This window comes from Rhamphochromis sp. 'chilingali', assembly GCF_963969265.1.
Source record: "Rhamphochromis sp. 'chilingali' genome assembly, chromosome: 3".
NCBI classification, from domain to species: Eukaryota; Metazoa; Chordata; class Actinopteri; order Cichliformes; family Cichlidae; genus Rhamphochromis; species Rhamphochromis sp. 'chilingali'.
In genome coordinates, this window is record NC_137931.1 from 41950746 (window position 1) to 41965067 (window position 14322).

Here is a 14322-nt window from a genome sequence, read left to right on the forward strand (position 1 = left end):
ACAAAACCACACTTTGAGTTCTCTTTTAAGAAGTTTCCACATAAAGATGTTTTATTCTGGGTATATTATTATGGCTACTACATACTTTGTGAGAAATGTATTTCATAATGTGCAGGTATATTGCTCACTTATGTAGGAAAAACATGCAATGTGTGAGACTGAAGCCTTCACATTAAAGACCGCCAACAGTTCTGACTCATATCTAGCACCTAGTGATGACACTGATGGAAATTAATATATTCGCAGCTAAAATTAAAAACATTGATGAGTACTGAAATACCACCTAAATATCCACAAGTTATTTATGCTATAAAATGTCTGAGCACCTCCAGATGACTGGATCCTACACTCACAGAGGTATTGACTTCTGGTCCATGTTTGATCACCTGTGACTGATTAAAAAGGAGGACATTAGGGAGGTCAGAGAGCAATTTAGCTTAAATGACAGCGCTCCAGTCCTCAGGGATTTTATACTCTGCTTTAATTTGAACTAATGAATGTTACTATTTCAAAAGTATCCGATGCCATGGAAGAAACTCATATTGCACATCATTTCAACAGTGCTTTACTTTTAAAATCTGAGAATATTATTATGACTGTTGATGCGCTGTTTTCATCAGGAACCTGAAGTATCTTTTTTATCAGTACTGGAAAACAGTTAATCCCCCTTTTTTTAATGTGTGCTTCCTGTTGTTCTTTCCTAATTCACTTCCTGTGTTTGGTATACATTGCAATGAGTTTTGAGACTTTACCCCTCTTCGCATTACATAATTCTTCACCAACAGTGCAGGAAGTGACTACAGTAAGTGGCAGTTAGCTGCCTACAGTAACTGAGTCATATTGAGTTGAATAGCAATTAGCTGGACTGAATGTGGCACCTTTAGATGAGCCCTGACAAACACTGTTTGTTTAAGTGAGCTCTCAGTGCAACATAAGGCAACTTGAAGTGTAAAGAAGGCAGATGGCTGCTAGCACATCAGTTGCAGTCACAATCAAGCAGGGTATGTAGATCAGCACGTTTGTGCTATAGCTGTGATCAGTACCGGGCTGGAATTTGACATGTGTAGTGCAAAAATTTACTTTGAAAGATTTTTTTCAAATAAAAACATTAAACTCTGTTCTATTATTCTTGTTGTTGTTATTTGGTTTATTATTTGATTCGTGCATACATTTTATTTATGCAAGGGTTTTTGATACACCAGGGGTTGAGTGATATAGTGTAAAAATGGATGCTTTAAACTCTGTTTCACTCCCTGTTCACACAATTACAAATCAAATTTAGGTCAAATAGAGGCCAAACAAAAGATAAAGGACCGGTTTGATTCTTTAAACATTTATGTGAAGGATATTCTTCACATACTAGAATCTTTTTCTTGCATGGACTAAAATAGTTTGCAGACACTTGCTTTTATTGATATCTAAATAAGAAGATATAAAAAAACAAATCAATCTTAATAAAGAGCAATATCTGATCAGCTGCAGCGTCATCTACCATTGTGCAAAGAGTGGAGGCCAGAATAATGTCTGGCTGTTACAGCATATGTTCTCCAATATATGCCGAAAACATATGCTGTTCTTTGCACTTTGTTATTCCAGATGGATTTGGCAATATACACTCCTGGAATAAAAATGATTCTGACACTTTATATAAACACACACACACATATGTATATATAGATATAGATATAGATATATACACATATATACACATATATACACATATCATCCCCATGTAACACAGTTGAGGGGAGTTATGCCTTAGCAGAAATACTCAATGACACTATCTAAGTTCCAGTAATCCAGTAAAACAGTACTCATTTTCATCACACCATGACAATAATTTGACACAAATTATATTGGTTGTCTAATATTTTGGATATATTGCTGATAATATACTGGCTAAATTAAGTATTCAGTATCAACGGTGGAAAAGGCACTCAGCTAAAATATTCTTCCAAAAATGTCTTTACATGACAGATCAATCTGAAATGTGATGTCAGGGGCATATAAGTCTGTTTTACAAGCTTTTATAAGTCCTTTTGAATACAGAAGCATATGACATCTATGGAGAGTATAAAGATTTCAGGTTATTAAAGCCCTCGGGGTAAAAGCAGAGCCATCCAGAGCTCCACAGAGTTAGAGCTAAACAACAGCTACTCTGACACCGAGGGAGATCCTTAGTCACGACTGCATCAGTCTCCAGTTCTTGCAGAGTGAGAGGGCAAAGAGAGGACTCAAGTGAGTGGAAAAGGTGACACGGGGGCAGGAGGGAGGCCAGGGGGGAGGGAAGGAGAAAGGTGAAGAGGGAGCGAGTGCAGTTTATATGAGCGGCGCGTGCACCAACATTAACTCGCCCCATTAATGAAACGCTGGAGGGACTTCTCATGGGCAGCACTGAACACAGGAAGGAAGCAGAGAAGGAGAGGGCTAGAGCGGGGTGGACGAGGAGGAGGAGGAAAGTTGTGCATGCAGACGGACACAAGGTTTGATTCTATCCAGCCTTGTCACTGTTCCTGGCCTCATTGCCGGTTCAATCAGTAACAAACATTAGGAGTAAATTGAGTGGATAGATGATGCAGCTGCTTTCAGCCAGTCTGGGGCGAACAGAGCAATTACCACTGCTGGGCTGTGTTTAGCTGTGTGACGTCCACACCAACACTGTATGACTGAAGACAGGGCAGCGGGTGGAAGGAAGAGTATTGGGTGCATTTCTTTCTACACATCTGATTCGATATGTGTAATGGCAAGAAACAACATGAGTGCCTTCATTTATCCACACAGGAAAGTGTTCTTCTCAGTGACTCAGGAGTGCATGCCCTTTCATATGTAACACGGTACAGTTGATAAGTTGGGATGCAGCTCACGCACTGACTGTAATAATGTCACTGAAGATCAAATCGTGGAATTTCTGGGGGGGGGGGGGCACAATTCAGAGACAAAGGCTTCTGAACCTTAGCCATAGTCCCCATGTAGAGAGTTATTTTACATGTCCCAACCATTAATTAATGACATGGATGTCAGCTGTCTTCCTCCAGGACAGAAACTGAAACTGTATGGTTGGGAAAGTCAGCATGTGGGACTTGACAAGAAGACCAATGAATTTAATGTAAGACTGCTTTAATTTCCCAAAACTGCTGCCTAACGGCCATTTTAATAGCCCAAGATGAGTGGTGAACCTTACAGGCAGAGACAGAGGCTGAAAATTTAAGACACATGTGAGAAGCGCCATCTTGTGGTACTTTTTATCAATTACCCCTGTAAATTACTGGCTAAAGGAAGAAAAATAGAAAAGACAGCAACAGCTTCATTTAATCATATACATATAATATAATAATACATATATTATAATAAATTTGGTCCTAGAGTTGATCACAACTTGCATTTCAGCAGATAAGAGGAAAAGCTGTCTGCTTTCTTTACAATTTTCCTCATTTATCCCCACCTCAACTCCTTTACCTGAAGTCCTGTCCTGATTTTCTCATTGCTGATTGGTTCCTGAGTTTCTTTGTTCCTTAACTGAATTCACCACAGGCATTATATAAATAAGGAGTGCATCCCTTCCTGTTCCTTTTCACTCCTAGGTGGGGCAGCAACTGAGGTGTGTTTATATCCTTGGTTTCTTTAGTTAATTAAACCTGTTTTTGAAGAAAACAGGTCTCACTTTGTTTTCTCTTTCAGTCTAGCAGTCCATGTGTGACTTTCTCTTAACTTTGAAATAACTTCCTGATTAACACTACTAGTTAGTCATATTTCTCAAAAAGACTCATGTTTCAAATGCAATTTGTAATATATATTTTTGGGCATGTTGTCCGACACTGTCCTATCAAACATCGGCTAAGGCTGGAAAGCTGGGAGAAAAGCATAAAGAAGACTTGTAGAAAATGGCCTCAGGGTGGATTTGGAAGCAAGCTTCCATATTGGCCTTATGGAATAAGGGTTGTTCTCTTTGCAACCCAGTGAGCTAAAGTGGTATCAGTGGAATGCGTTTTTAATTACTTTGTTATTAGTTGGACATGGGGATCCTTAGGCTTCCTCCTTTTTTAAATAGAAAGTTGTTACTTTGTTGCATATTGTTTGTTTTACAGCACAACACAATGTCATTGTTGCGTCAAGTGTAAAACAATATTGAGCAGAACTGAGTATATGCATCAGAAAAGCCAAAATGGGATGTTTCTCATCTGGGGATGGAGGGACAGAGGAGGCTTACTCTGTGGTCATATATATATATATATATATATATAAAAAAAAACACCCAGCACGCCCCTGCGGGCGGTTTATCCTTCAAGCTCGGGTCCTCTACCAGAGGCCTGGGAGCTTGAGGGTCCTGCGCAGTATCTTAGCTGTTCCCAGGACTGCGCTCTTCTGGACAGAGATCTCCGATGTTATTCCCGGGATCTGCTGGAGCCACTCGCCTAGCTTGGGAGTCACCGCACCTAGTGCTCCGATTACCACGGGGACCACCGTTACCTTCACCCTCCACATCCTCTCGAGCTCTTCTCTGAGCCCTTGGTATTTCTCCAGCTTCTCGTGTTCCTTCTTCCTGATATTGCTGTCATTCGGAACCGCTACATCGATCACTACGGCCGTCTTCTTCTGTTTGTCTACCACCACTATGTCCGGTTGGTTAGCCACCACCATTTTGTCCGTCTGTATCTGGAAGTCCCACAGGATCTTAGCTCGGTCATTCTCCACCACCCTTGGGGGCATCTCCCATTTTGACCTCGGGACTTCTAGGTTATACTCGGCACAGATGTTCCTGTACACTATGCCGGCCACTTGGTTATGGCGTTCCATGTATGCCTTGCCTGCTAGCATCTTGCACCCTGCTGTTATGTGCTGGATTGTCTCTGGGGCATCTTTACACAGCCTGCACCTGGGGTCTTGCCTGGTGTGATAGACCCCAGCCTCTATGGATCTTGTACTCAGAGCTTGTTCTTGTGCTGCCATGATTAGTGCCTCTGTGCTGTCTTTCAGTCCAGCTTTGTCCAGCCACTGGTAGGATTTCTGGATATCAGCCACCTCCTCTATCTGCCGGTGGTACATACCGTGCAGGGGCCTGTCCTTCCATGATGGTTCCTCGTCTCCCTCCTCTTTCTTGGGTTTCTGCTGCCTGAGGTATTCACTGAGCACTCGGTCAGTTGGGGCCATCTTCCCAATGTATTCTTGGATGTTCCTTGTCTCATCCTGGACTGTGGTGCTGACACTCACCAGTCCCCGGCCCCCTTCCTTCCGCTTAGTGTACAGCCTCAGGGTGCTGGACTTGGGGTGAAACCCTCCATGCATGGTCAGGAGCTTTCTTGTCTTTATGTCAGTGGCTTCTATCTCCTCCTTTGGCCAGCCTATTACCCCAGCAGGGTACCTGATCACGGGCAGGGCGTATGTGTTGATGGCCCGGATCTTGTTCTTACCATTCAGCTGACTCCTCAGGACTTGCCTGACCCTCTGCAGGTACTTGGTGGTTGCAGCCTTTCTAGCGGCCTCTTCATGGTTCCCATTTGCCTGCGGGATCCCCAGGTACTTGTAACTGTCCTCTATGTCTGCAATGTTGCCTTCTGGTAGTTCAATCCCCTCAGTTCTGACTCAGTTCTGACTACCTTCCCTCTCTTTGTTACCATCCGACTACACTTCTCCAGTCCGAACGACATTCCAATGTCATTGCTGTATAGCCTGGTAGTGTGGATCAGTGAATCGATGTCTCGTTCACTCTTGGCATACAGCTTGATGTCATCCATGTACAGGAGGTGGCTGACAACTGCTCCGTTCCATAGTCGGTATCCGTAGCCAGTCTTGTTAATGATCTCACTGAGGGGGTTCAGGCCTATGCAGAACAGCAGTGGGGACAGAGCATCTCCTTGGTAGATCCCGCACTTGATGGTAACTTGTGCTATGGGCTTGGAGTTGGCCTCTAGTGTTGTACGCCACATCCCCATTGAGTTCCTGATGAAGGCTCTTAGGGTCCCATTGATCTTGTACAATTCTAGGCATTCCAGTATCCAGCTGTGGGGCATTGAGTCATAGGCCTTCTTGTAATCAATCCAGGCAGTGCACAGGTTGGTCAGTCTGGTCTTGCAGTCTCGGCTGATTGTTCTGTCTACCAGTAGCTGGTGTTTTGCACCTCTGGTATTCTTGCCAATTCCTTTCTGTGTCCCGCTCATGTATTGACCCATGTGCCTGTTCATCTTAGCCGATATGATGCCTGACAGGAGCTTCCATGTAGTACTGAGGCAGGTTATTGGTCGGTAGTTGGAGGGGACCGGTCCCTTCTTGGGGTCCTTGGGGATCAGGACCGTCCGGCCTTCAGTTAGCCATTCCGGGTGTCTCTCGTTAACTAGCAGCTGGTTCATTTGTGCTGCCAGACGCTCGTGGAGTGCAGTCAGCTTCTTCAGCCAGTAGGCGTGAACCATGTCGGGCCCTGGTGCTGTCCAACTCTTCATACTGGAGACCCTTTCTTGGATATCTGCCACTGTGATGGTTACTGGACCCTGTTCAGGGAGGTCGCTGTGGTCTGCCCTCAGATCCTCTAGCCACTGAGCATTGCCGTTATGGGTTGCATCCTTCTCCCATATGCTCTTCCAGTATTGCTCCGTCTCCAGCCTTGGTGGTGCTGTTCTCTTATTGTTCCCTTGCCACTGAGAGTACACCTTTGCTGGTTCTGTGGAGAACAGCTGGTTTATTCTATATATATATATATATATATATATATATATATATATATATATATATATATATATGTGTGTGTGTGTGTGTGTGTGTGTGTGTGTGTGTGTGTGTGTGTGTGTGTGTGTGTATACACACACATATACATATAGAACATCTATGTACACAAAGCACTTGAAACAGATGGGCTACAGCAGTAGAAGACTAGACTGGGTGCCACTAAGAACAAGGAGACTGAAGCTAACCCTTACCAAATTAGATACAATACAGTAGAAGATTGGGGTTGCCTTATCTGAGTCTGGATATCTGTTGACATTCAGATAGTAGCATCAGAATTTGGTATAAGCACAATCAATCCCAGTGTGGTGGTGTGGGTAGAATTGGCACATCTTGAGGCCCATTCTACCAACTGAGCATTCTTTAAACTCCACAGCCTGAGTATTGTTGGTGACAATGTACATATTTATGACATTAGTGCATCCATCTTCCTATTTACTGATTCTGCTTCCAGCAGGATAACGCACCATATCACAAAGCTCAAGTCATTGAACATTGTACTCAAACTGCCTCCAGTCACCAGATCTAAATCCTATAGAGCAGCTTTCAGATGTGGTGCATTGAGAGATTTCCCGAGAAATGCCTAGAAATCTGCATCTGTGCGATACTGTCTTGTCAATATGGATCAAAAACTCTGATGAATGTTTCCATTACCTTGTTGAATCTATGCCACAAAGAATTAAGGCAACTCTGAAAGCAAAAGGGGCTCCAGTGAATGCATATCCCTAATTACAAGCTAAATGTGTGTGAGCAAAGATAAAACCCTGCTATATTATATACACCAAACCACTCCACTAGATGGCAGTGGTGTGTTTTTAAAAAAAAAAAATTTTTTGGTGATCTACAGAATGACACCGAACCCCACACCTGCCTTGTCTGGGATGTGCTGACAAGGCAGGTGTTGACTGTTCCACGATGGAAACAGTCTACGCTGGATTTTTTTCATGGTACTCCAAAGAGCCCTGCCACTTGAAAAAGACTAGAATCCCACAAAAATGGGACACATTAAATTCTCTAATAAAAATCATACAGCGGATGCTCCAAAATTCCCACCATCCTGTATTCATTGTATCACTCAGCAGTGATGATCCAAACCATATGAGGGGCTCAGTGGATCTGCAGAAACCCAGCAAGGAGGCAGGCCACCCACAGCCATTACTTGCTGCGCTCTTTTCGTCTTTCCTCCCCTCCTAGGTCACGCAGCATTCCTTCGTTGCCCTGGGGATCTCCGTTGAAGAAGCCAACATCATTCACGAAGACTCAGATACTGCAGCATATGCTACCTCCATTTCCCCCTCAACCATCAAAAGGGAACATTAAAAATAAAGCTGTGACAGACAGATGGGCAGACTCGCATAACTTTGTCATTACCTCTCAGTGTCAGGGGGTGAATGAGTGCAGGAAAGGAGGAAAAGCAGAGCAGATGTCCTGATCTGACACAGTATTAATATAGATTAGGCTCTACTCGCTCCTAGTGTGCCATTTCTAAAGACTGGGTGGTGTTACATGAACATTGTTGTCCCTGCGCTTGACAGATATTGTATATATGTCCACATTTTTTTAAAAAAATTTATTGAATGTTTTCAGTCTCGCTGCTTGTGGCTGTCTGTGTTTGATCGTAGATTAGCAATGAAAGGACAGACATGTATGTCATAGTTTTGTTTATTGAACTTGATATATTGCCCAAGGGCAGACCACCTTCACTCCCACTCTTTCCTTCGTCTCTCAGTATTATTCTAACCGCAGCTGTACAGCGAAACATAAGCATTCATTGATAAACCCAGACAGTCAACAAAATAAGGAATGACAGTGCTGGCGAGGCAAATTGCTTCATGTATTCGGATTTGCTAGATACATATAATTATAGGCACTGGATAATAATTTGTAGCTTTGTTGTGGGGAACTTTTGCCTTCTGCTGGATTTACACTACAGAAAGAACAGTTTAGGGTCACTTCAAAAGAACAATGAGATAAGAAATAAGTGTGTCATTTCAATGGGCCATGTCCCAAAACCACACAGAGCAGCCGATAGAAAGAAAAAGGAGAATAAGTATCTCCAAGCTGTGCCCCATTAAAGGCTAAATGAAATTATACAAAGTAAAACATATTGGACCCCAACGGGCAACAAAAAGGTTACATCCAAAGGTTCATCTTTTAATTAATAGTATATAAGGAAACACTGCTGTCTTTAGAAAAACTTAATGTTTTATAAAGAAAAGGCTATTAAAAAACAAGCGCTTTTCATGATTTTTATTATTTAGTGTGGTGTAAAAAGGTTTTGTGAGGTCATATAAGTGCCCTCCGTCTAGTGCTGCAGGGCATGGATCATTTCCCGACTCTGGAAATTGAGTCAGAGTCAAACTGTGTCCTGCCCTGGCTTATTACTGGCTGAGAGGATCGCCCATCCCAGCAGCATAAATATTTATACAGAGGGGGAACGACATCACTTATTCACAACACATTCATTCACTTAAGGCAGAGCTACTTGCAAAGTTAACTCAGAGTGATCAGCTCTATTTGCCAAAGGACCATCACCTTTTCTTCTAGGTGTTTGCTGAGACAACCTTTTGAGAAGAAGTTTTTAAACTAACTCAGAATACACAATGAACGTTTTGATTTCAGTTTTGGGGGTGATTCTCGCTTTCTGTCAGATTGGGAGGAATCCTGTTAGTGGTGAGTAGATGTTTTCCATTTTTTCCATATGTTGAACAAAATGTCCTATGCTTTAAAAATCATAGCAGAAATGTTGGTAAAATGATCACTGTGAAAGAAGGATTTTGACAAAACCCCAATCCATTTTTCTCCTGTTTTGCATGTACATTTTTGTAAATTCGAAATAAGCTATTTACTACTGATATGTGTTAAAAAACCCTGACATATGTAATATATAGTGTTCTAGATGGTATAATATTTTTAAAAAGACAAAGATTTGTGACAAGACTTATGAAGTGTGATTGACAATCGTTCATAATAACACGATACACTTCCTAAGTGTTTCTGTAACAAAGATAAATATTCCTATAATAATTAACATCTGTTATGGCACCATCTCCAGCTGGGATGTGCTGGCTGCAACAGAGTCAAGATCAAAGGTGCGACATGGTGCTGATGAGAGGGGTGACCAGGGAGGAGTGCTGTGCCGGGGGACGCCTGGACACAGCGTGGTCCAACACCAGCCTGCCCATGAATGAAGTCAGCCTGCTGGGCTTCCTGGGTATTGTCTCCTGTAAACCATGCAAAGGTAAACAAACCATTAAGAAAGTAATGAGTTGCATCTGCCAAGTATAAGAAGCAAGTTGCATGTACTGCTCTTAGTCACTGCCATTAACTGTAAAAAGATGCTGCCTAATTCTTAACAGTCATATTCTTTCGAATATTTACTGCGCTTGGTCTGCTACTGTAGTTAGTTTAAGGTGAGTACATGGAATAACAGCTGATACCCTAGATATAATTTGCGCACTTAAAAACAAAGCTTAAATATCATTGGGTTTCGATTAATACACTGGGGATTCCATTGCATAATGTAACAATTGTGTCTCTTGGAGAGAGAAGGTCCATTTGAGTCATTTGTGAGATATTTACACAATGAGTTCCCAGTGCAGCTTTCTAACAAATTGCAGACGAGGATCAAGGAGAGGCATTATACAAAACTCCAGCTGTCCTGAGAAGCTTCCTGCCATGGAATTTCTGCAAGGTTCATTCAGGTTCGCTTGCAGATAAATTCTGTTTTCATAAGCAGAACTTGCATGTGAACAATGTTTTTTTCTTTTCTTTCCATGTTTAATAAGTTCCACTAAAAAGACAAGACTAGCTACTGGCATTTTTGGATACACTCAGCCCCATATTTGCCTTGGTGTGTCACATGGGTCATCATGGAGAAGTTGAGATGTGAATTCTGTTTAGATAAATTTTAAATAAGCAAAAAGAACACAGTTAAAGCTTTGTTAAAATGCCTCTTGCATAAAAATAAACCGCTGTAACTCATGGGAAATTAATGAGGCTGGTGGAAACCAAAGCTAGTTAAAAAGGAGTCCTGTTTTCTTTCACAAACAGGAAAATGTTTTCCTGCATTCTGAAATTTGCCCAGACACCTGGGAATCATAATGTCCTGCGCTATTTTGATAGTTTGGATTTCTGTAGGAGGAAAACATCAATATTTTCAACCATGTTGTGTCATGCCAAATAAATAACAAGCAATAGCTAGCAACTCTGGACATTAGTGGCATATGCAGAGGACATGAAGAGAAGGTGTACAGACAGCAAGACAGAAAGGGAGAGATTGAAATCAACCATAGAAACAGACCAGGGGAGTCGAGCAATGAAAACACAGCTTTGAAATAAAACAGGATATTAAAGTACTGTTGGAGACAGGAAATAAGTTCCCGATTGTTTACAGAATCCTCGGGACTCGGAGCTCATCAGGAATCATCTCCACAGACTCAGAAACCCGGGAAGAGACCTGTATGCACTGTCTCATGTTGATTTTGCGCTAGGATTACAGATCGTCCTGTGCTTTGACATTATGAGGTGTCGGAATAGCCTGTAGCTTCCTCGTTTTTCAGCCCGTAAACTTTCCTGACAGCTTTTTGAACTCCTTCCTCACAGCCTCCGCACAGTCTGTGTGCAGCCATACACAGATCTGTTATGAAAACACGCCAGCCTCACATTCCATCGGGCGAGACACCTCTGTGTGTAACGGTCAATAAAGAGATGTGATTATTATAAATATTGTGCAAGGTGGGAATTGTGTTGTGATCTGGGAAAAAACCCAGGTTTCCAGCTTGTTTTGTATGAAAACGCAGGTGAATCACCTGATGTCTGCAGTCTTGTTAATACGGTAACATTACACTGTGCTTTTGTAGAGACATGTGAGGGAGTCAGATGTGGTCCCGGGAAAGTTTGCAAGATGAAGACAGGAAGGCCTCAGTGTGTTTGCTCTCCAGACTGCTCTCACATTACCCGGAGGCATCCTGTGTGTGGCAGCGATGGGAAGACATATAAGGATGAGTGTTCTCTGCTTATGGCGCGCTGTATGGGACACCCAGACCTTGAGGTCATGTACCACGGAGAGTGCAGAAGTAAGTTCATCCTTCCCTGGAAGCTAAGCTGTTTTGTTCTTAAGCATTCCAACAATTCTGTTGCCCTAATGCCTTTTATTTTTCTTTATTTCCCCAGAGTCGTGCTCCAGTGTTGTGTGTCCAGGAACTCACACCTGTGTGACCGACCAGACCAACAGTGCTCACTGCGTCATGTGCCGCACTGCACCTTGCCCAATACCCATGCCGTCTGAGCACCGTATCTGTGGTAATGACAACGTCACTTACCCAAGCGCCTGCCACCTCCGCCGGGCTACCTGCTTCCTCGGCCGCTCCATAGGAGTCCGCCACTATGGGCACTGCAACAGTAAGATTGCTCAAACACCTGCCAGCTTCTACTTTTTACCTGTCTTTACATTGCTGTGACATTGTTTGCTACAATAAAGTCATTTATGGCTCTTTTTTTGTTTGTTGCAGGTCCATCTCGGAAATTTCACATCTTGGATGGCAGTGAGGAAAACGCAGTCTAGATGGTCGATTCCTGACGCAGCCCCTTTTTGTAGGATATGACCCGATCAAAAAACATTTTTGCTCCACTAGCTTCCCATAAGGAACTTTTTTTTTGACAATCACTCCCCCCTCCCCCCTTTCTACATATTAATGGTAGATGTGATATGAGACACCTCTGTTGGAAGAGAGGTGTTTAATAACACACACATGCCTCTAAAAAGCTATTTTTTGTTAACTATGTTTCAGTTTGGAAAGTGGAGGCAGATGAATGCGTTTGTCATGAGACAGATATATCTCATGAGCTCTTTGGGAGATGTGTGCATATTGTAAATAGAATACCAGTACTATTTATTGGAGAAGGTATTAAAACTCTATTTATGTTTTTTAGCCTGGTAAAAAAAAAAAAAAATGAAAGTAAAAGAAAAAACAAAAATAGTATACTCTATGAAAGCTCTTTGTGGCGGGGCGTGGCCTGCGATGCTGTGCAGGGAAGGTGGACACACCTGCATGGCATGGCAGGCCACGCCCTGCCACACTCATGCAAAAAAAAAAAAAAAGTATTTATTGTTTGTTTTTTAATGTACATATATATGTATATATATATATGAAGTCACTGGGTTTGGCATTTTACAAATATTTTACAGTTTTAAAGACTCCATTCCCCACAAACAAACATTTTCCCTCAAGTTAATGGAAAGCAAAGCTAATTTTTTCGAAAGCTGATGCTATTTTGTCGTCTGTTGATGTGGGTTCAATTCACCACAAACAACAACGTGGCAACTACAAGTTCAGCTGCATATACTTCATTTAGGGTGGTGAGGACGGGGTTCAGTCTAAACAAATCTGTATAGTCTCTATTCCCCCCTACACATGTTTACTCTGAATCCCAGGCCAAACTCTTGGCCACCCGCTGATCACCGAAATTAACAGTTTTGTTGTGTTTCTGGGAGTCTCACAAGGCTGTTGGTACAACCCAGAGCCCTCTACAATACCTCCTCTGTTGAATGCTTTTTTTTGTTTTGTAAAATGTTTTTTGTACGTCATGCAAGTTAGTTCTGATGCTGTTTTGCTGCTTTGATTTGTTTTGAATTTTTTTGTTTTTTGTTTAAATAACTTACAGGACAGACACATGTAATTAGCAGCGCCTGACTTAAAGGAAAAGTAAATTTGTCTGGGAATGAAGTACAATTTGGACCAATTGAAAATACCTGATTATATTGCCATCAGAGTCAATCTGCAGAGTCAAGTAGTCAAGTGATCCAATTCAACATATTAAACTCAAAGCAGATGCCTGGATACTCTAAACAGCCTTAATAGTGTACTTTGAAACATGTTAACTTTCCTTCTGTAAATAACAATCTCAAGTGTACCACCTACCCGTGTACCTACTGTGAACTTTGAATGACAAATGCATTAACATATTTTTGTACTGCCGTTGTAAAACAACTTAAAGTTTCATGTGTCACAGTGCGTCTTCTTTCTTTAAAAATCAAAATGTTCTTTTCCCAGCTGCCTTGTTATACCTTGTTATTGCCTCAATTGTAATTTAATAACAATACTTTACGCATGTGAAACAGCATCTGACATGTATTTGATGATATATAAATTTTTCTTAACTGTGTCACCGTCTTAATCACTTCAGCCAAATGAGATCATACTTGCACCCTTAAACAGAACTCATCAGCTGGGGTTTAGGGTGGTGGATCAGGCTCCAGCAGCCAGACAGAGGCTGTCAGTTTATGTGTGCTGTGGTTAAACCTCGTCTTCTGTGCGTGCAGTGGGTGAGTTGCCTTTCTGACATCCCTCGCAAGGCCACATGCGAGAGGAAAGAGAATGAAATCCAGCCTGTCCAGCTTTCCTCCCGTCTCCTCAGGGATATCCCCCGTCCTAGAAAAGGCGGGACGGGTCAGGGGGATGAAGGGTAAAGGAGCTAAGGATTGAATGTTTCGAAGCGCTGAGGCCTTGATACTGACTCACTTTCCTGTATAAAGTACCTCCCTTGTTTTTCTGTTTCTAGCCTTCCTCTTCTGAATCCTGCACTCCGCCATGCAGCAGCATCTGG

The 14322-nt window shown here is 42.3% G+C and overlaps 1 protein-coding gene across 1 annotated transcript; it reads left to right on the plus strand.

The window, feature by feature from the left end:
* Positions 1 to 9200: 9200 nt before the first annotated feature.
* Positions 9201 to 13820, plus strand: fstl3 (follistatin-like 3 (secreted glycoprotein)). Its single transcript, XM_080878304.1, has 5 exons — positions 9201 to 9387; positions 9770 to 9955; positions 11577 to 11792; positions 11890 to 12117; positions 12228 to 13820. The coding sequence occupies exons 1-5, from the start codon at positions 9318 to 9320 to the stop codon at positions 12278 to 12280; spliced, it is 753 nt and encodes a 250-aa protein (XP_080734430.1). The 5' UTR covers positions 9201 to 9317; the 3' UTR covers positions 12281 to 13820.
* Positions 13821 to 14322: the final 502 nt, after the last annotated feature.